Source organism: Lactuca saligna, chromosome 4 (assembly GCF_052625555.1).
Source record: "Lactuca saligna cultivar CGN05327 chromosome 4, ASM5262555v1, whole genome shotgun sequence".
NCBI classification, from domain to species: Eukaryota; Viridiplantae; Streptophyta; class Magnoliopsida; order Asterales; family Asteraceae; genus Lactuca; species Lactuca saligna.
Window position 1 is genome coordinate 52651775 of NC_136420.1, and position 23479 is coordinate 52675253.

General features: G+C 32.2%; 1 protein-coding gene and 1 long non-coding RNA gene across 2 annotated transcripts; both read left to right on the forward strand.

The window, feature by feature from the left end:
• Window positions 1–8365: 8365 nt before the first annotated feature.
• LOC145041844 (non-specific phospholipase C3-like) lies at window positions 8366–12982 on the forward strand. The gene is made up of 4 exons (XM_078990051.1): window positions 8366–9121; window positions 9347–9756; window positions 12179–12349; window positions 12564–12982. The coding sequence occupies exons 1-4, from the start codon at window positions 8490–8492 to the stop codon at window positions 12899–12901; spliced, it is 1551 nt and encodes a 516-aa protein (XP_078846177.1). The 5' UTR covers window positions 8366–8489; the 3' UTR covers window positions 12902–12982.
• Window positions 12983–17567: 4585 nt separating this feature from the next.
• Window positions 17568–19485, forward strand: LOC145041845 (uncharacterized). The gene is made up of 6 exons (XR_013680438.1): window positions 17568–17994; window positions 18129–18239; window positions 18343–18417; window positions 18547–18658; window positions 18759–18800; window positions 19153–19485. It is a non-coding gene; the product is annotated as an uncharacterized LOC145041845 (long non-coding RNA).
• Window positions 19486–23479: the final 3994 nt, after the last annotated feature.

Below are 23479 nucleotides of genomic sequence, written 5' to 3' on the forward strand. Positions count from 1 at the left end.
TTACAAGATAGAGGCTTGAAAAGGTGCTAAAAGTCCAACAACACTAGTGTGTGTTCTTGGTGAAACTTGAAGATCTAACCTTTTGGAATGATTTCACGGTTGGAAGTGTGTTAGATCACTAGATTAAGTAATATATCAACTTATTAGGATTAGAAACACTTACAAGTTGAAGATGTTGAAGAATTGTTGGATGATACTTGAGAGAGTTTTGAGATTTGGATCTTGGTTTTGTGAAAAATGGCAAATAATGATTAAGTGTCATATATATACCCCCACATTAGGGTTTACGACCGTAATAAACTTCGTTTAGGCTGTAAACTCTAAACTCTTGGAGTTTTGGAATAATATTGTTGCACAATAAACCGTAGGGCATCCTCTCTCCTGATATTTCCTGAAGTACTAAACTTAAAACCCTCAAACTTAATCCAAAAAGCTTGAAAGTTAGCAGAAACTGTTGAATTCTATTGAATTGAATGGTTGTACAGAATAGAAATTTCGGGTTGTCACATCATCCCCCTAGAAGGAATTTCATCCCGAAATGAGAAAATAAGCAAATAAGTAGTTACAAATAACTAAGTAAAACGACGAGGATATTTCAGTTTCATCTGATCCTCTCACTCCCAAGTGAATTCAGGTCCTCGCTTGGCGTTCTAGCGAACATTCACTATCGAGATACGACTTTGTTTCGTCTTCTTAACCTCACGGTCTATGATCTCTACAGGTTCTTCCATGAAGTTGAGGTTCTCGTTGATCTCAATCTCGTCGAGTGGGATTACAAGAGTCTCGTCGGACAGACACTTTTTCAAGTTAGAGACGTGGAATGTAGAATGCATGTTACGAAGTTCGTTGGGTAGATTGAGTTTGTAAGCTACAGGGCCGATTCTAGCGAGAATCTTGAAAGGCCCTATGTACCTTGGATTTAGCTTTCCATTCTTTCCGAAGCGTATCAAGCCCTTCCAGGGTGAGACTTTCAAAAGAACATGATCTCCCACCTGGAATTCCAAAGCTTTCCTGCGTTTGTCGGCGTCGCTCTTCTGTCAGTCTCTAGAGGCTTTCAATCGTTCACGAATCTGAACAATCTTCTATTTTGTTTCCCGAATGATTTTCGAACCTGTGAGAGTGCTGTCAGGAACTCGTCCTTTAGCTAACTGGGTGTTACCCACCTCAGCCCAACACAGAGGGGATCTGCACTTCCGACCATATAGTGCTTCGAATGGAGCAACCTTGATACTCGTGTGATAATTGTTATTGTAGGAAAATCCGACAAGGGGTAAGTGAGTATCCCATGCCTTCCCAAAGTCGATCACACAGGCTCTCGACATATCTTCCAGTGTTTGGATGGTTCTCTCACTTTGTCCGTTGGCCTGAGGATGGTAGGCTGTACTCATGTCGAGCCTCGTCCCTAGGGAACTTTGGAGTGACTGCCAGAACCTCGAAGTGAACCTACTATCTCTATCGGAGATAATGGATATAGGAACACCGTGCAGTCGTACAATTTCCCTAATGTATGTTCTCGTAAGCTTCTCCATCTTGTCAGTTTCTTTGATAGGCAGGAAGTGTGCAGACTTGGTCAATCTATCGACGATGACCTATATGGTATCAAGTCCACCCGTTGTCTTGGGCAACTTGGTTATGAAATCCATAGTGATCCGCTCCCACTTTCATTCTAGTATCTCCGGTTGTTACAGCAAACCAGAGGGTTTCTAGCAAGTAAGGCATTTACTTACGAAGGTAGCAATCTCTGCTTTCATGTTAGGCCACCATTATAACTTTTTAAGATCCAGATACATCTTATCTGAACCTTGGTGAACGGAATACCAAGTGTTGTGTGCCTCGGTCATGACCAAATCTCGGAAACCACCATGTTTCGGTGTCTAGATCCGGTCCATGAAATATAAGGCTCCGCCACCCTTGGCTTCTAAATTTTTATCCATTCCTCTAAGAGATTCACCCGTCACGTTTTCAGGCTTCAAGGCTTCAAATTGAGCCTCCTGAATTTGTGTAGATAGGTGTGAATGGATAGTCATCGTCAACGATTTGACCCTTTGACCAGAATATTCTTTCCGACTTAGGGCGTCCGCTACTACGTTGGCTTTACCCGGATGATAACGAATTTCGCATTCGTAGTCATTGAGTAGCTCGAACCACCATCGTTGTCTCATGTTGAGCTCCTTATGATCGAATATGTGTTGTAAGCTCTTATGATCTGTAAAGATCGTGCTCTTCGTACCATACAGGTAGTGTCTCCAGATCTTCAAGGCAAACACAACTTCCCCCAGCTCAAGATCGTGTGTGGTGTAGTTGACTTCGTGTGTCTTCAGCTGTCTCGAGGCATAGGCGATGACCTTACCTCATTGAATCAGAACACAACCGAGTCCTTGGTTGGATGCATCGCAGTATACAACAAAGTCTTCTATCCCTTCGGGGAGGGATAGTATCGGTGCGGTGCATAAGGTTTTTTTCAGCGTTTGAAACGCTCTCTCTTGCTTCTCTTCCCAGTCAAAGGCCACTCATTTCCGGGTCAGTGTAGTAAGAGGCTTCGCAATCCGAGAGAAGTTCTGTATGAACCTGCGGTAGTAGCCAGCGAGATCTAGAAATTGATGAATTTCTGTAGGCGTATTCGGTGCTGACCGGTTCTCAATGGCCTTAATTTTGGATGGGTCCACGTGGATTCCCTCTTCGCTAACCACGTGTCCTAAGAATATAGGATGATGTTATGTTAGCGACACCAATACCAGCCCTTCTCGGATTTGTATCCAGGTTTATTGCATGTTGATATGCTTAGTGACCTGTTAAGTCAGTATCCTGGTATATAGGATGATGGTATGTTAGTGATATGTTAGGTCGGTATCCTGGTATATATGATGATGTTATGATTAGTGATCTGTTAGAATGGTCTGACTATTGTATATGCTAGCATTTGATATTTATGTGTTGATTGTGTGATTGGGGATGGGTTGAGGCGGTCTTTGCTTTGTGCTCTAGGCCAACATACCCAGGGCGGCTCAAATAGACTGCAGACCCGGTAAGGGCGCACTAGTCAGGCCGGAGGCCCGACAAGCGCTCTGGATAGGCTGAAGGCCCGCGAGGCGGTCCACACTTGTCGATGGCTCGGAGAGTAGTCCAGATAGGTTGATGGCCCTGCGAGGCGGTCCAGTCAGGCTGATGGCTCATTATGCGTGTTGTTTATTTATTTTCTATGATATGGCTATGATTTGTATGACGTTAGTATTTTGGAGGAACTCACTAAGCTTTGGGCTTACAATTTTGGATTTTGTTTCAAGTACTTTGGATAAGCGCGGGAAGGCAAATGCATGATCGTGCACCTTCTCACATTTTTATGACTTTGTTTCTGGGATACTCTGATATGAAACTATTTTGAAAACATTTTTGTAATAAATATTGGTTTTTGAATGTTTGAAAAAGTTTTAAATTGGCTTGAATTTTGTGAATGTTACATAAAGCAATACTAAATTCAGCTTAACTTATAAAAATTTCTAGCAAACGGTCGGAAATTCGTGCGCATAAGTTCAACTCCAAATACTCCTTTTTATTGGGCTCTCTGATGTCTTAGCTCTTTGCTAAAGTGGTCAGAAGCGCAAAAAATCGGGGGTTGGGGTTAGTGAAAAGTATCTAGAGGATTTGAAGAAAATGTGTGAAAATGAACAAGATTTTGGTGCTATGTATAGGTTGTTGGGGAGGGAAGCGTGTAGCTCGCTTGACATAGTCGTGTTGTTCCCTTGCCTAGGCGGCAAGTCTTCGATTGTGGTCCTGACACATGGCGTTGTTTGGCTAGTGTTACGTTGCTCATGTCGGGTAAATTCTCGAATCTTCGAAAAGTCACATCTTTCGCAGACAAGCTCTGTTTTTGATGTTCTTTATATCCCTAGTTTCGTATCAACAAGTACTACAACTTTTCTTTAGACTTCTTCAACTAGTATGTGCAGATTACACTGTAAAAACTACTTCATACCAGCTCTTTTATTAACGTCCTTTATAAATGCGGATTTGTATTTACGAGTACTTTAACTCTTGTGTACATTGCTTTGGCTATAAAGAAAACAATCTTCATTCCACTTTTTATGGGATACGTTGTTGTCTCGAGTTGAACGCGAAATTTCGAAAACTATAAATTTCTCATATAAAGTCAAATTTTAATTATTTAGAGTAAATTACCGAAATCGTCCGTGTGGTTTAGTCAAAATTGCACGTTTGGTACCTAACTTCTTTTCTGCACTCGGATCGTCCATGTGGTTTGATTTTGTTGTGTTTTTCGTCCCTATGGTTTGGTAAAAGTTGCATGTTTGGTCCCTAACTTTATGTATGTAAGGGACGAAAAATACAACAAAATCAAACCACAGGGACGATTCGAGTGCAAAAAAAAGTTAGGGATCAAACATGTAATTTTGACTAAACCACTGGAACGATTTCAGTTATTTACTCAATTATTTATTTAGCCCGGTTTGTTAAGTTTTAGGATAAGCTATTTTACAATTATTATATACACATAATATGTGTCTACTCCATACATTATATATATATATATATATATATATATATATATATATATATATATATATATATATATATATATATATATATATATATATATATATATCACGATTATATAAACACATAATATGTTTGAATAATTATTTATTTCACAAGAAAAATTATATTGTCAATTGGCATAAATAATGATTACTCAAATAAATTCTTAGTGAGAAACGTAGACGTTACAATAGATATGTAAATCTCTTTTAAATTCTCTTTCATTAAGAATTACAGAATCATCATTCTAGGGGAAGTAAACCACTCAAGAATTTCATATTTCTTTTATGTCATAATTGAATAAATAATTCATAAAATCTAAATAAAAATAATCAAGGAAGACCGATTCCATGAAATTTTGCTTGGTCTTTACTAGAAACTTGAGTAAGGAGTATATATTTTTGGAGTTTTCTAGAATTTAACAACGAGAACTGCTTTCTGTTTCTTTTTTCGGTGTACCTACTTAAGTTGGATGAGAGGAAACTATCACGTCTGATCTTGAGGGGGGGGGGGGGGGGTATCGTATCCCATTTTTTTTTGCTAGGCCCATAGATAAAGAATGTACTGTTTTACGATTACAAAGTTTATTGGAATATGAAACTCAACCTTGGAAGCACAAGATCCCAATTTTTTTACTACCTGGAGCTTCAATACATTTCGAAATCGAGAGATGTCTACCAGGGTGGTTCTATCATACAACAATTAGCCGATTTAGATTTACAAATCAATATTGACTATTCTTTGGTAGAATGGATAAAATTAGAGGAATAAGAACCCACATGAAATGAATGGGAAGATCGAAAAGTTGGAAGAATAAATGATTTTTTGCTTAGACACATGGAATTAGCTATTACAAAACCGAAAAGGAGGTGACGAAATTGCATATGAAGTAGTCTCGTCTACGGTTTCAATGATTATTTTCTAAAAAATCGAAAATTTTGGCTAATTTTGGTAAAGTTATTTAAACAAAATGGATAGATTTGTAAATGTCTCTAATTTTAAAAGTTTAATTAACAAAAGATATTTAAAACACCATACCCATGAGCTTCACATGCTACACAAGAAACATAATGAAAAGATGGTGGTTGAAGGTTCAAGTAGATAAAATGAAAATAACATCATGTGGTCGTCGATCACATGATGTAGCTCAATGTTTTAAAAATCGGTTAAAACCAATTGATCGAAATGGTTGGATCGGGAGCCAGTTAACAGAGCGGTTCAATTATCACCGGTTATATATATATATATATATATATATATATATATATATATATATATATATATATATATATATATATATATATATATATATATATCTATTTTTGAACCGGAATAAACCGGCTAATTTTTACAAAAAACCAGTTAAACCGATTAAATTGAATAAAAACATATTGAAAAGAAAACCATTTGCATAAAAACATATATATATATATATATATATATATATATATAGCCGTTTTAAACATATTTTTGGCCCAAGACGAGAGAGGAAAAAAAGACGCTTAAAATATCCAAATTTCATTAACTTTTTTATAAAGGAAAACTCCAATAAAATCCCTACATATTGGCCTCATAATCGATTTAGCCCTTATATATATTTTTTATTCAATTAAGCCCCCAATACCGGTAATCGTATTCAATTTAACCCTTTGATCCGGTCAACATGTCATCCAACTTTCAAAAATTACATTTTCAGCTCAGATTTCAAAATTTATTACAAATTTGGTCCAAATTTTATATTTTTGGCCCAACTTTTAATTTTTTTTTTACAAATTTGGTCCAAAATTTACACTTTTTTGCCCCAGGTTTTATTATGAATTCATCCTAACTTTAGTTTTTTTTACAACTTTTTTTTCTCAAAAGTTCGTATCTAATATGTTTTTTTTCTTTAAAACTCATATTTATACAAAAAAAAACATATTTTCACATAAAAATCTTATTTTTTCTATATAAAAACTTTTTTTCAAAATTTTTTTGTATATGAAATATCTAATTATAAAAATAGGTTTGGATTATTTGTGAGATTTCTCTTAAAAAATCAATTAAGAAATTAAAAGTAACCCTAAATTATACTATTAAATTATAGTTTGTCAAAAACTAGTTAAACTAGTTACCCTAAATTAAAAGTAACCCTAAGTTATACTATTAATATAGATATTTTAATATGTATTTTATTTAGTGTGTATTTTTTTCTATGAGATTTTAATATAGTTGTTTATATGTATTTTTCAATATGTTGCATTTTCGTAAATTAAATCATACTTTCGATCATATATATATGACAAAAGGTATGTAAAGTTGTTCTAATCTCATATATATTACAATCCATATTGATTTCAGTAAGAGTTATAACTATCAACGTTTGTAACACTTTTTTACATTTGTTAAATGTCATTTTCTGCCAAAAACCTCCTTATCGACAAATGACAATTGTTCCATTCTGGATAGTTATTTTTTGTTATTACAACAAACAAAATTGACACAAGAATCCAATTTTACAAAGAAGCTTAAATAAAGAAATCCAAAGTGATGATAAACTATATGTATGAACATGTATTCAACGAGAAATAAAAAATATAAAGTTTTCAATATGTAGCTTCTTCTCTTACTTTAACTTTTCCTTAAATGTGATTAAAGAACAAATAAATAATATTAAAACGAGTGTAACTAGTTTTTGACAAACTATAATTTAATAGTATAATTTAGGGTTACTTTTAAGTTCTTAATTGATTTTTTAAGAGAAATCACACAAATAATCCAAACCTATTTTTATAATTAGATATTTCATATACAAAAATGTTTTTATATAGAAAAAAATAAGATTTTTATGTGAAAATATGTTTTTTTTGTAAAAATATGAGTTTTAAAGAAAAAACATATTAGAAACAAATTTTTGAGAAAAAAAGTTGTAAAGAAAACTAAAGTTAGGATGAATTCATAATAAAAATCCTAAAATTTGGGCAAAAAGGGTAAATTTTGGACCAAATTTGTAAAAAAAATTTAAAATCTGGGCCAAAAGTGTAAATTTTGGACCAAATTTATAATAAATTTTGAAATCTGGGCCGAAAATGTAATTTTTGAAAGTTAGATGACCTTTTGACCGGGTCAAAGGGTTAAATTGAATACGATTACCGGTATTTAGGACTTAGTGGAATAAAAAAAAATATAAGGGCTAAATCGATTATGAATTGAATATGTAGGGACTTTATAACAATTTTCCCTTTTTATAACTACTCAATAACTAAAAGAAAATTTATACTATCTTCTAACAATTTTTATAAAAGAAATTCATATATTTAAAGAAAAATATTTATTCTAGTTTTTTGAGATACAAAATTATTAATGAAATCTTCAAGATCGGTCTGTCTACCATTTCATTAATAAATTCCATAAAATTTTTGGGCCCATTTGAAAGATGGGTCCTGAACAATCATCCACATCGCCCACCCATCTGCATGTGCATGTTTAGGAAAATAAGGAAACAAATGAAAATTATAGATACTGATCACCATACCGGTTCAATCAAAAAACACTCTGAGACTGGGATAAACCATAACTGTAGAACAGAATAACGGTTACTATATCGGTTCAACTAAAAAACCGATTTTTAAAACATTGAAAGTTAAATTTGGAAGAATGATATGTATAGTTGACAACTTATATGTTTGGTTGTAATATATAAAGTATTCATTTCCCTTTAACTATATAAAAATGAAAATAACATGTATTACTATATGTGTAAGTAGTTTTTACATCACTAATTCGTACATTCATTAAAATGATGAAATAATATGAACATGATCAATATTGCAAAAGGTTTCCAAGATAACATTTCATGTTAATTGGGGACCGAAAGTAAGTTCCTATAAAACTTAGAGACTAACAGCAAGAAGTTTCATAATTTTCCTTGATCATTCTTGCAATTTCTTCATGCAAAAATGGCAAACGAAGGTATTAACCAAGAAAACTATCCCATCAAAACTATCGTGATACTAGTTCAAGAAAATCATTCATTTGATCACATGCTAGGCTGGATGAAATCTCTCAACCCCGAAATCAACGGTGTTACCGGAAAAGAATCCAACCCACTATCCACCACCGATCCAGACTCGACCCGAATATATTACAGCAATGACTCCGACTTCATCCAGCCTGACCCTGGCCACACATACCAAGAGGTTTACGAACAAATCTTTGGTGTACCATGGACAGAAGAATCATCATCATCTGGAATCCCTCCAACCATGGAGGGTTTTGCACAACAAGCTGAAAGCGTAGAGGTAGGGTTATCCAAGGTTGTAATGTCTGGTTTTAAGCCGGATGATGTTCCGGTTCATCAAGAACTGGTGATGGAGTTTGCGGTTTGTGACCGATGGTTTGCTTCGATTCCCGGTGAGACGCAACCAAATAGGTTATATCTTCACTCAGCCACTTCGAATGGTGCGATAAGTAATGATACCTCGAGGCTCATCCAAGGGTTTCCTCAGAAGACCATATTTGAATCGTTGGAGGAAAGCGGTTTATCTTTCGGAATTTATTATCAATACCCTCCCTCAACACTTTTCTATAGGTTTAAAGTTCTTCAACTCTTTCTGATGCCTTTCAATTTGATTACGTGTTGTAGATAATCGGAAAAGACTGATCTTTTCCATCTTTAACCTGTTTATTCTTTCATAGTTTTGTTTCAAACAATCATTATATACATAAATGAAGCAAGCTCACCGTTTGAAAATTGATTGTAGTTTTGTAAATAACAAAGTAACTATGTTTTTAACCCTTGTTGAATAATTGGCAGGAATCTAAGACAACTGAAGTACATCGACAACTTTCATCAGTTTGATCTCAGTTTTAAACAAGATTGCGAGGATGGAACGTTACCGAATTATGTTGTTATAGAACAAAGATATTTTGACCTTCAAATATTGCCAGGAAACGATGATCACCCTTCTCACGACATCTCAGAAGGCCAAAAGTTAATAAAAGAAGTCTACGAAGCATTGAGATCGAGTCCCCAGTGGAATGAAATCTTGTTTCTAGTGACATATGATGAACATGGTGGTTTTTACGATCATGTCCCCACCCCTGTCACTGATGTCCCGAGCCCTGATGGCATTGCGAGTCCTGCACCGTATAACTTTCAATTCGACCGTCTTGGAGTCAGGGTTCCGACTATTTTGATTTCTCCTTGGATCGAAAGGGGAACCGGTATGTGATTTTTTGTTATCAGAAAATTATTAGCATCTTTTTCATGCAAAGAGGAAACGTTTCTACTTGATTAAGTTGTGTTATTCATTTATCATCCTAGATGATTCTTTTCTTTATTCTAACTTAACATGTAAAGTATTCGTGTGAGAAATAACGGAAGTAAGCAACACTGAAATTTTCAAGAAATCACAACGGATTTAAAAGAAAAAATGAAAATGTTTTAAAGGCTAATAAATAATCTGAAGCTAAATTTGATAGTTATTAACAACTTTCAGAATATTAAAATATAATCAATTTGCTGAATAAGTATCTATTTAATCATGTATTTTACATTTAGGATGTGATTGGCAATGAACTTTTGAGACCTTTAAGGAGTTTGGGCTTTCAGTTTTTTTCTTTTTTTATATATATATATAAAAAACTCCAATTAATGAAAAAGTTTGTTTTACTTAAAGTTTTATATATTAGAAGACAACTACTCGTAATCTAAAAAATATTTCAAGTATTGTTTAGTGAAAAATACTTGTCTATAACGAATGTTTCAAACAGGCCGGTTCTAAAAAAAATTAAATATTTTTAAAGGTTATGGATTAACAAAAAGAAAAAGACTCTTATCTTTATTATAATTATATATTTTTAAATAAAAATATATAAAAAAAAAAAATTAAACCTTGTGCAGCTGCTCACTTTGTCCCTTCAACGCCCTGGTTTCAAATTTGAGTTTTTATTTAGAGGTTCTAATGTAAATTTGCATATTTCCAAACACTTTTATATAAAGGACACCTACGCCTCCTAGCTCCAAATAAAAGGTACAAACTACTAACTATCAATTTTCCCCAAACATACCTTCAAATTAAAACCAAGTATTCAAAATTCGGAAATGGACCATAACTTGAGGAAACTCAAATTTATGGGTTTAAAGTGGCAATCGAGCTGAAAGCTTTCCGTCCATATTAAATGGGCCTAAAATCTTTTGACGAATCAAAATTTATTTTTGTGTAAAGTTGAACTTCTTTCCGGGTCTTTTTTTTATTCTTTCATGCATTTATCCACAAATGCTTTAAAAATAAATTGGAATTTATTTTTGTAAATTAGGCATAAAAATAATGAACCTATCAATTGCTACAATATTTCAACGTACGTAATTAGTAATAAATTTATTTGGACATTGAATACTTGGTAATAAATTTATTACGGACCAATCATTTTAATTTCTCTAATAAAAACCATCAAATGAATATACTTTAAGATAATTATTTATTTTTAACCTCATTAATCTGGTTTTTTTTTTAATAATGGAAGGTGCACCAGTAGGTATCAAACCAAATTTCACAACCAGTGGCGGACGTAGAACATTTTCGTTGGGGTTGCACTAATTTTTTTTTTCCAAATAAATCTATATTAGTAGTGTCACTCGTGTTTTAAGTCGGTGCATCTAATAGAAAAAACATTAAAAAAACATTAAATTTCTTTTTTGGAGCAGTGGCCCGGGACCCCTGGGACACCACTATGATCCGCCACTGTTCACAACCCAATCCCGAAACCACTACCGATGATTTTTGGAATGTTGGAACCAAGTCCAAATCATGAACAAAATGATTTTTTGGATTTTGAACAGGTGATAAAATCAACCAGAGTTAATTCCAATAGTGATTACCTGTTTATAAATTTTAGAACTAATAATTAGTTAAACATTAGCTAGAAAGAAACCTAAGAAATAAGTGTTTAGTATGTCTACAAGGCACCCTTAAATTTATAAAGAGTAACTATTGGCTTTGTTTCCTTAAATTTACAAAGAAAAACTACTTTTGATGTAGGATAAATTGTTTTTGAGACTTCATTTTTTCACACATCCCATATCGGCAAGAGATTTGGAATGAATGAAGTAACAAAACTTATAAAGAAGAGTGAGAGCAAGACTTAACAGTTTACACCCAACACCATTTTAGACTTTTTATCTAAAATGAAGAAACTTGAAAATTTAAAAGATTAAATTACAATTAATGGGTACACAAAAGGTATCAATCCAAAATAACATAGGTCCTATAAAGCTTGTCATCGAGCTTTATATTCAAATGTTCTCAACTCAGCTTAAATCTTAGTTGATATTTACAAACTAATTTGATTTAGATATTTTGGATGACCCAAATTAAATAGAGAATATATTTTAAATGTAAAAAATGTATATAGATGGTTGTTTTCATGATCGGTAAAGTTTCAAAATGTTCATATCATAACAATTTTTTTATATTTCAACAAAACACATCTTTTGTATCACCACATAATTTTAGTATGGCGTATGGATATATATACACCTAACTTCAATACAAGCAAAGTAATAAAAGAAAATACATCGTCATCCATCTACGATTTTTCACATGGTTAAAAACTAAACATCAATTTTGTTGTTAATGGTATGCAGTGTTGCATGGGCCTTCAGGACCTTACCCGAGTTCACAATTTGAACATTCTTCCATTCCAGCGACTGTAAAGAAGCTCTTCAACCTAAAAGATTTTTTGACAAAACGAGACGAGTGGGCAGGAACTTTTGAAGGCATTCTCACTAGAGCCACTCCTAGAACAGATTGTCCAGGTACACTTAAGTGACATGATATTTTAGATTTATTTCACGAATTAAACCTACCAATTCTTGAGTGTCCTATCCATTAATTAGCTATATGACTTAATATATTTCTGTTTTATGTACTGGATATGCCTCTTAGCATAGATCATATTGGACTAGTTAGCCAAATGTTTCAAACACCATATAGTTCAATGTATATGTAAATTTATGTTTCTGATAACAGTTAGCTTACCTGAGCCTGAGAAAATGAGAGATGGTGAAGCAAACGAAGATGCCAAACTAACCGAATTTCAAGTGGAACTTGTACAGTTATGTGCAGTGTTAAAAGGGGACTATAAAGATGGCATTAGTCTTGAGAAGTTAGTAGAGAATATGAAGGTTAAGGATGCAACGGGATATATGGAGGTTGCATTCAAACAATTCTGTGATGACTGTAGAAAAGCTAAGGAAAAGGGGAAAGATGACTCGTATATAGTATGTGATAAAGAGTTATCGTCTTGTCTAATATGCACAAAACAGTTTGTCGGGAAGATATGTTCATGTTTTCTTTGTGAGAATTGAATTATTTGCAATAGTTTACTTTTTCAAAGTGGATATGGATTCTTAATATATATGATATATACAAGTTAATTTGGTGGGCAATTATGTACTCTCAATTCAATTTGGTGGACGTTTATGTCACTTTCTCACGTATGTGTGGGATGGTTTAAAATTCATTTATTCTCTTAAGCAATCATTTCAATCAACTTACTTTTAATGATTAATATTTTCCGTTTTGGACGTTTAATAATATACAAAAACTAAGGTCTCAAGGAGAAGAGCATACATACATTACGTCACAATAGGTATTTTTATATGATTCAAAGAATGTTTTATTTTTCGAAATACTCGTTAACATATTCTTGCAGAATGAACAAATTAAATGAATTATTATTATTTCATAAAATCATTTATTTAAATTAAAAGAATCATTTATCCCTTAAAATTCAGAATTTTCTTTTTTAAGTCTAACTTAATTGACTAAAATGCTCTTACAAGGATATTAGTGTTATTATATTCTATATGCTCTTCTATTGTAATAGTATCACTACAAGAATTTCGGGCTACAGCGGCCACAATAGTCGCCAATAAAGAGTAAGCTAATCGTTGGTAAAGGCAATAGCGGCGACACGTCGCCGGTAAAAAGTTGTTGCTACTGCTCTATCGCTATTGATCATATTGTCACCACTAAAGAGATTTATCGCCGCTAATGATACAATCGCCGATAGTACTTAGTGTCACCGCTAATGATATAGTCGCTGCTAATACTGTCGTCGCTGGAAAGTACCATAACACCTTATGAGCTACTTTCTTACCCTTGATGTTTTTATCGATCCATCGACTCTCTTTACAAACGGGACAAACTTGCATTGAATCATGTTATTTCCAAAAGAGAAAACAATCATTTTGCACATATGTATCGACTCATACCCTGGACCAATTGATTCCAATTTCTTTTTGGCTAGATAATGTGAAATGGAAACCTTGTTGCCTTCGGAAATGCTGATTGCAACAACTCAAGGAGTTGATCAAATGAACTATCATGTCATTTGTTGTTCACCTTGATATGCATTAACTTTGCTAAAACTCAAGGAAAGAAAATGTGCAACCAGGACATAATTTAGTTTCAACTTCTTCTAACAATTATACAAAATCATCATCCACACTGCTACCCCTTGTATTTGAGATTCCTTTATCGAGGTTGGTATCATTTTCTCTCGACTCCCACATCACATCGTCAATTAAATCGGTCATTTCGTTACTTGGCAAGACGAATGGAGGAATTAAAGATTCACCATGATAGATCCAAATTGTATATGACTTACTAAAACCATTTATAAATATATAACATTCCACTGCAGTCGGGTACTTGAAGTAATGGTTATCACATTTTTGACACGTACATCTCGATAAAAGCTTTGAGTCCTGTTTGGAACTTGGGACTGTTTTGTTGTGGATTACTAGTCTAACTTTTATCAAACGACATGATGTTGCTAAAACATAATTTTGTTTAGAGTTTAGCCTATGGAATTAGCATCGTTTCTTTTACAATCCACATTGTTTTTTTTACAAAAATTAACATCCTACTTTATTTGTAACATTGTATTTTTATAGCATCTTACTATTGTACCTTTCTATATATATATTTTTTTATTTATAACATTTTTTTTTCAGTTATAGCATTGTACTTTAAACAATTATATTATGTTGTTGTTTTCTATTGTAGTGGTTTACCTTATATTTTCGAAGACATGCATCTTACAATTATATATATATATATATATATATATATATATATATATATATATATATATATATATATATATATATATATCCAATTATAACATTGTATTTTAAACAATTTTATAACATTTTTTTTTGTTTTTTTTTCCAATTATAGTATCCTACTTAATACCAAAACCATATACTTTCATATTATACATAAGAGCACCAAATACACATACTTTCACATACATATATCATATATACACCAAATACACATACATTCACATACATACATAATAACATCCTACTTATACCAAATACATGTATACTTTCATACATAATAACATCCTACTTATACCAAAATACATATATACTTTTACATATACAGATAATAACATCTTACTTATATCAAATATACAAATTTCACCTTCATACATCACATATACACCAAACACACATAATTCACATACATACATAATAACATCCTACTTATACCAAAATAGACACATACTTTCACATATATAGATAATAACATTCTACTTATACCAAATACACATATTTCACATTCATATACCACATATACACCAAACACACATACATTGACATATATACACCAAATTTACATAGATTCACATACATATATCAAACATATGCCAATTTTCACATAATTTATACAACTACACATAATTTATATTAAACTCAAATTTCACAATAAATAGAAGTAAATAGAACATGTGATGTTGGAAATTACTCAATGTCACCGGAAAAATTGGTCCTCACCGGAAAATACTCTCACGAGCTGGTAGTCTCAGTAAACCTACGAGGGTGACCAAGACAAAATGACCAAAATAAACTAAAATTGAAAATCATTTTGCAATTAATCATCAAATAGAGCTAGAAATCGATGTTATAAGAGAAAGATAAAGAGAAATCAAAAGTTGAAGTTACCTTTTACCTGAGATTTCGTTCGAGTTGAACCTGTTTTCGCCGGAGAAATTAAAGCCCTAAATCCCTTTGATCGGTAATCTCACAATGTTGGGGAGACTCTTTGTCGGAATCGATGATAATACACAGAAAATAGGGGAAGCATGAAGATAGCAAGATGAACACAGGAAGGAAAAGTGAAGTATGCGTCATTTTTTTCTTTTTATATGTGCAGGCCTTTAGTGGCGACACTTAAGGATTTACCGGTGACAACCAGTAACAACGGCAACTATTGGAAGGAAAGGTACCACGTCTTTTTTTATTCCACAATTTCCGGTGACAATTTCGATCTTTAGTGGTGACAAATTGTTGTCGGTATTGGTTTTGTGCGAAATAGAGGCCCCAACCGTTGGATTAGATACTCGATCGGACGACTGAGGTCTACTAGAAGGGGATAATGCGGATTCGGGCAACAATCATTTAGCGTCGACAAAGTGTTGTGTCGCCACTAAAGCCTTGAATTCTTGTAGTGTATAGACATTTATTATTTTCATCCATTGTTTTAGAATTTTTCTTATGACCAAATAGTAGATGTCATCTACATCATAACCTAACCATATATATATATATATATATATATATATATATATATATATATATATATATATATATATATATATATATATATAGAGAGAGAGAGAGAGAGAGAGAAAGAGGTTCATGTGTTTAAAGTAAGTATTGTGTTATTGTATGCATAAATGTGGGTCAATCATTTCAAAAACTTAGATAATGATATATAATCTTACCTATTAATTAATTTTGTTAATTAAATAAAAATTTAATTGATCCCTAAAATATTGGATTGCTTTCCTTTAAATCCCTTGAAAGTATTACTGCTTCTTTATCACCGATCTATCCCTACTTTTTCAACCTAACCGATGCCGATGATTGAAGAAGATAAGAGGCTGGAGCTTTTCCGTTCGCCAACCAACACCATCAACCACCATCACCGCCGAACTCACTAGAATTTGCAAGTTAAGAAGCGAAAGTCAGGGGAAATCGGTTTCGCTTTATAAGACTTTCGTTCGTGTTCAAACTTTATATTCTGATTTCGTTTGTTGATTATGATTTGCACTTGGAATCAAATTCGCACAAGCCACTTTCGTTCGGAGATCAGTAGCACACTTGGAACGATGTCTAATTTTTAGAATCATAGTTCTTGACTCGATTTTGAAATCACATTAACCCTAAAACAGAAATCGATCGTATCAGCCTTCAGCGATTTCGAATATTACTAACTTGGGATTGAATGTTGCAACTAAAATCATTTAGAAGCAAAAATCGGTATTATCGTTCACTGTTCGAGCATCATATGATAGAAAATTGGTTTGTGTATTGCAAGCTTCATTGGAAGTCGATATCATATCTTCAAAATCCGGATCAATCACGATCGGAATTGAATTTAGAACATACATCGGGTTTAATGGATGTCAATAGGAATTCATGATAGATGTGAAGTGGTTCAATTTTTACTTTTCCTAAGTCAAACGGGGTATTCTTGTGTTCCAACTTCAAGGTTGGGATTTCAGTGTTTTTGGAAGATGGTATTTAGATGCTTGTTTATGCTAGGAAATATGATTTTATTTGCAATTGGTTATGTAAGATACGAATTCCAATTCTGTTGGAATGAAATCACGAATTCCAATTCTGTTGGAATTACAGAAGTTGATGCTTGAAGAATAGACCACAAAATTGAAACATACCACATTTATGCATACAATAACACAAAAATGATTGAGCCAAATATATATATATATATTTACTATCTTATAAAAGAAATCATACTATTTTTAAAAATAGATTGAATATAATAATATTATTTTTTAAGATGTTCAACTATTTAAGCTTAAGTACAATAACCCATCATTAAAATAATAATATTTTGAAGTCTTACCATTGATAAAACTACATGTACAATTCCAAAATACACAATCTAACCGGAATATCTCTACTTAGGTGCTATCAGTCAACATTGAATCCGGACACCTCCGAAAAATGAGCCGATTTTGGCCCACCTTCCCCAGCTATCAAATTCAAAGCTTTTCAAAGACGCTCTCATACCTAAAAATCCATTTCAAGTTTTGCTCTCTTATCGTCTTTATAAACCCATCGAGATGCAAGGGGAAGGCATCCTACCCCCGCATCATCCATTTATCTAGGGCGGGCGGCGTGAACTCTAATTCGATACGGGTATTACGCAAACCCAACATCACCCTTCGTAAACCAACACCATAAATCCATTACTACTCCCATCGCATCACCAACTCACCTGTAGAAACCTTATCCTTTACTACTGGCGCACCTCCGGAAATCCTAATAACGAACCACCAAATGCATCGTCTCTATGTCTTCATGTTTGAATTCTGATCAGAGATGCATCACTCCTTCACTCCCTCATCACCAAGGTCTATCTCTCTATCTATCTGTGTGTGTGTGTGTGTGGTGAACTTTAAATCACAGGAAAACGAACTGTAATTTTTTCTATGTATAATCTAAATCATGTGGTTAACAATTTTACACGTGTTCCATTTTTTTGTAGACGAGATTCAATACACCTTTGTAAGAGAAAGGGCTTTCCCTAAATGGGGATCAGAAGCGGCCATCGACAGGTTTAAAGTTTCATGAGACTTTGTTATGGTTCCTTGAAGAGGTTTAAATATTCTTTTGAGATCTGGATTTTTATGTGTATGTTCTTCTAACTATATTTTATAATTTCTTTGTTGATGTTGTATTTGTTTATTGATTCTATACAGATGGTTTAGACGGTTGTATCAATTGGATATTATTTGCAATCCACCATATCAAAATACCAGGTTATTTAAAGGAAGGTATAACATTAATAAATGTTTTGGAATGTAGATAAAATGTTTGATGAAATGTCTGGGTAAAATTAAACCTAATTACATTCAAAGTTTTGTTATGTGCCTGTTATTGATGTTCTCTTCTACCGTTGACAGATAAGGTTTGAAGCTTCTCTTAAATGGGGGAAAAGGACATCATTCATGGTGATTTAAGGGGAGAAGGGTATTGGTTGGAAAAAAACAAACCTTAAATCAACATGCGATTTAGGTAATTTTTTTTAAATTCATTACTTTTTCCCCTTACCGGTGTTGTTTTTTATTCTTACCTGTGATTTTGCATGTTTTTATTTTTTATTTTTTATTTTCAGAGGCTCCAATATCCGCAATCTCACCTTATCTACCTAATCTAGGTAAGATCTCTCATTTGACAACTTCGATTTCAATTATTTGGAAGTTATTCATTTTTCTTGTTTTGCATCTGATTCATTTTGGCTTGTGAATTTTGACTTTTTCATTTCCCCTTACTTCTAAGGTTGAACATGTGACCCTTGACCAAATTATTTAGGCTGCTAATGAGTTTATTGAGCTCTAACAAAGCTACATTTAACTGTTCATTTAGCTGTCTACAAATCTTTCACCCTTGAGTTGTTTATAGTTAGTTTCTCAATAGCATCTTTCTCCCCATCCACATCTGTATCTGAAAGCATTTTTTTACAAGCTAAAATAATGTAAGTTCTAAATTTTGGTTTAAACGTGATGCAGGAATGTACTTATGGTAAAGTATGTTGCTATTATCTAAGTAGTCAAGTTTGGTTTCATCTTATTGTACAATTGGTTGTGGCTAAAAACACAGAAGAAGGTGTAGTTTAGGAAAATTAGAATACTGTTATTGTTCCAGTTAGTTAATGTGCAGGGTGGTGCCAACAACTGTTGATGTACTTCATCCGTTGATGTCCCTTTATTTGTTGTAAGGGTAAATGAGTCCAAATACAATCTTAAGTTATATTATATCCAATGAACTGTAATTGTACACGCAAGCACACCATAAGTCTTGACATTTAAACCCTTATATTATATTCTATATGTTTTCTTTTATATGGATTATTTATGCAGCTACACAAAAAAAATGGTAGTAGACATTACCTGATTCTTAAATTTGGTTATTTAGACCGACAATAAAAATATCACATATTATCTTTTAATACTATGTTTTTACTATAAATAGAGATATTTGATATCTATTGAATGCTAGAAGTGAAAATATTAAATTAGTTTCTAAATGATTTAAGTAGTGGCTATTGTCCAGAAAGACCAGTTGCAAAGTATACTGCCACCAACATTTCCAACGTCATATGAGTTGCCGAATATACCAAGAAATGACGGTGTTTTGAAGGAAATCTCACTGTAAAACCAAATAATAAATATATTGAATATCCTTTGTTTCTATATAATTTGTTATTTATATTGTGTTGTTACGAATATCATAATTTTTATTTTCAAACGTATGAATTTACTATATCTTCAATTCAAAATTTCATTATCATTTAGGAGAAACTTCTATAAATTAATACCATCATTTCTTATGTCATAGCTACTAAATATCTAATGAACCACCAAGATAATATAAGTTATTTGAATTTCTTAAACTCATTTACAAACTTTTTTCAATTCTTAAAATAAACAGAACTTTAATATACTTTACTTTTTAATAAAAATATACTTTACTTTTTAATAACAAATTTTCGTAAAAAGTGTGCTCCAAACATCAAAAACGTACCAAAATAATATACATTTAAATGGGCAGTTTTAAAATAATATTTTAAAAGATAAAGGTTAAGTATTATAATATTAAACAACTATTTTTAGCGATTTTAAGCGATAATCGAATCGGTTACAAACTATAATTAAATGACATGTTGAACAATCAAAGTATAATATATTTGTAAAGTCATTTAAAACTAACGAAGGTAACAAAATTTCCATTTATTGTATAAGCATATACTTCTTATATGTTATATTACATTTGTTTGTCCTAGCTCTTTTGTCAAAGACCTTTAATCATTGTGGTAATGCACTTTCTGATATGGAAGTACGATGTTATTATGTGTTACATATTGCTACTATTAATAAACAATGAAATTATGATGCTAAAAATAATAATATAGATGTCCCACATTTGTCACCACCCTCGCAAAGGGATCATTTAAATGACCGTGTGTATTTCCAGGTGGATAAGTTTGGATAAAGGACTAAGGTTTTACTTCCAGGTCATCAGTGATGACTCATGCGAGGTAAAATGTTTATTAAACAAATCTTAACCCTAAGTTGTAAATCAAAACTATTAATCGCAAACCATAAGGGGCGGAACTTTTGTACACTACAATTTTTTTTCCTTTTTATTGCGAGAATTACAACTATTCGTTGCCACAGAATTGACCAATAACAATATGTATATGCATTGTGTTCCTTATAATACATGTTGCAGAATGAAGCTTATTGCCAAAATAAACTATTCGTCACCACCGCTTTGCGCGGGTAGACTACTAGTGTGTATATATATATATATATATATATATATATATATATATATATATATATATATATATATATATATATATATATATATATATATATATATATATATATATATATATATATATATAAAAGAAATCCCACTATTTCTAAAAATAGATTGAATATAATAATATTATTTTTATAAGACGTTCAAATCATTAAACTAATAGTACAAGTAGTCATCAATAAAATAATATAAAATTTTAACATGTGTTTTGAATCCTTATATTTCTCAATAAATTCTATCTCCTTCCCTGAATTTCGGATAATTCAAAATTTGAAACCATCAGAAAATAAATGTTGATTCAAATATCCCTCCTGCAGATGACTCTTTCTTAATAAGTTTTTATTTTAATCCTTACTTGTAATTGATTTCATAATTTTTAACTTTTTGTATTTTTATCTTATAAATATATTGGATGAAGGTTTTATTATATCAAGTTTGTTCCTAAAAAGGTTTTTACAATATTTCTTTAACGTGTTGGCTTTGCAGGTTCAAAGAACGCAACCAAGAGGGCCAATTAGAGCATTGTATTATCATTAGTTTGAATATTTTGACATCTTACTTTTACAATAAAGAATGGTTAAATATAAGATTTGACATGATTAAGGTAGTTTGCATATTTTTCATCTTGTTTAGTCAAAAAATGAAACATTTTTCATCATTGGTCCTTATAATATCAAGTTTCATCACATGGACTTCCTGATTACGGTGATTATTGTCCTTATTATAAGGTTCTATATAGATTTTGTTCAATATTTTAAGGTTTCGAGAACCTAAATCAATATGAATCCTTGAACTACATACCATCGTTGAAAATGTTTTAATTTGTGACCAAACTTGGTTTAAAATCACAATGAACAAGTTGACACCTGAATATTTTGGCATTCTCAAAGACCTATTTATCGACTTTTGAATCACAAGACCCGATATTCTAAAGGTTTATTTTTATAAACTATTATTTATATATTTTAGCATTTTACTTAGTAGGACATTAAATTAATAAAGGAATTAAGGAAAACGAAAAAAAAAGACGACGATAAATAGTACAAGTGGTTTGGGTATGTATAAATAGAAGTAATAACCATTTAGGGGGTGTTTGTCAAAAAAGCTTATTGCTTATTAGTTTATTAGCTTATAAGTTAAAAAGTAAGTGTAGGGTAACTTATGAAAAAATGACGTATTAGAGGTTCTCCACCGGAATAAGTTATTTTAATCCAAACACTTTTTTAACTTATAGTGATGTGGAACCTAATAAGTTGTTTTAAAAAAAGCTTAGCCAAACACCCCCTTAATATGGTATGATAATGCTCTTGAAAAATAAATGTCATTTAATATTCATTTTTCGAAGTGAACGGAAAATAGTTTTAACTCTAAAGAGATGGGTAGACGGCTACTATATATATATATATATATATATATATATATATATATATATATATATATATATATATATATATAGAGAGAGAGAGAGAGAGAGAGAGAGAGAGAGAGTAAATTATACGAATGGTCCCTATGGTTTTAGGTAATTTGCGCGTTTAGTCCCTAACTTATTTTTTTAACTCGGAAGGTCCCTACTATTTGTTTTTGTTACACTCTTGGTCCCTACTGTTTATTTTTGTTACGTGCTTGGTCCCTATCTTACCTAAAAATACTATTATTTAAATAGGGGAAAATTGTGGGGTAGGTAAGGTAAGGTGACGGAGTGGGGTTGGGAGTGTGTTTGATTAAATAAATGAAAAAAAATCAATGGCAAAATAGTCTTTTTAGGTAAGACAGGGACCAAACGCGTAATAAAAATAGTTACTAGGGACCTTCCGAGTTAAAAAAATAAGTTAGGGATCAAACGTGCAAATTACACCAAACCATAGGGACCATTCGTGTAATTTACTCATATATATATATTACTTAAGGTGATATTTTTTGAATGCGTGGTTCAATGTATCATGTCAAATACAAGTTGTAGAATCATAGCAAGCTTTTTAAAATCACTTCTACCTCATTGAGACACTTGTTAGTATTCGGTAAACTTTATGCCATAAGAGATCCAATACATCGCCACAAGCAAACCCTCTCCCTCGTATCCTCGTAAATCAAGTAAGCCGGAGAACCGGTTTTTAGTGGTGGATTATTTATTTATTTATTTGTTTTTACCTTTCGTTTTTTAGAACGTCTCCGGACCAAATCCATGACGCGTTGGACATGAAAATTTCAACCCATAGTCGGTGTTCTAGTTCGTAATCCCGTCACTATTGCCATCACTTTCAATTACTAATTTTGCGATTTGGAATTTGTGCCTACATTTCAATCATACAATTTAATAAATATATTTTACCATTAATTAATTGATTTTCATTGTCCTCACCAATAGAATAAGTCTCTAGTTGATTTCTATAGATACTCTAGTTGATTTCTATAGATAGTCAATCACGTAGACTAAAAGTGTAGCTTTTTAGTCGACTAAAAGTGTTGCTGTTTTCAAATACTTAAAGAGTTTTATAGATGACAAAATTG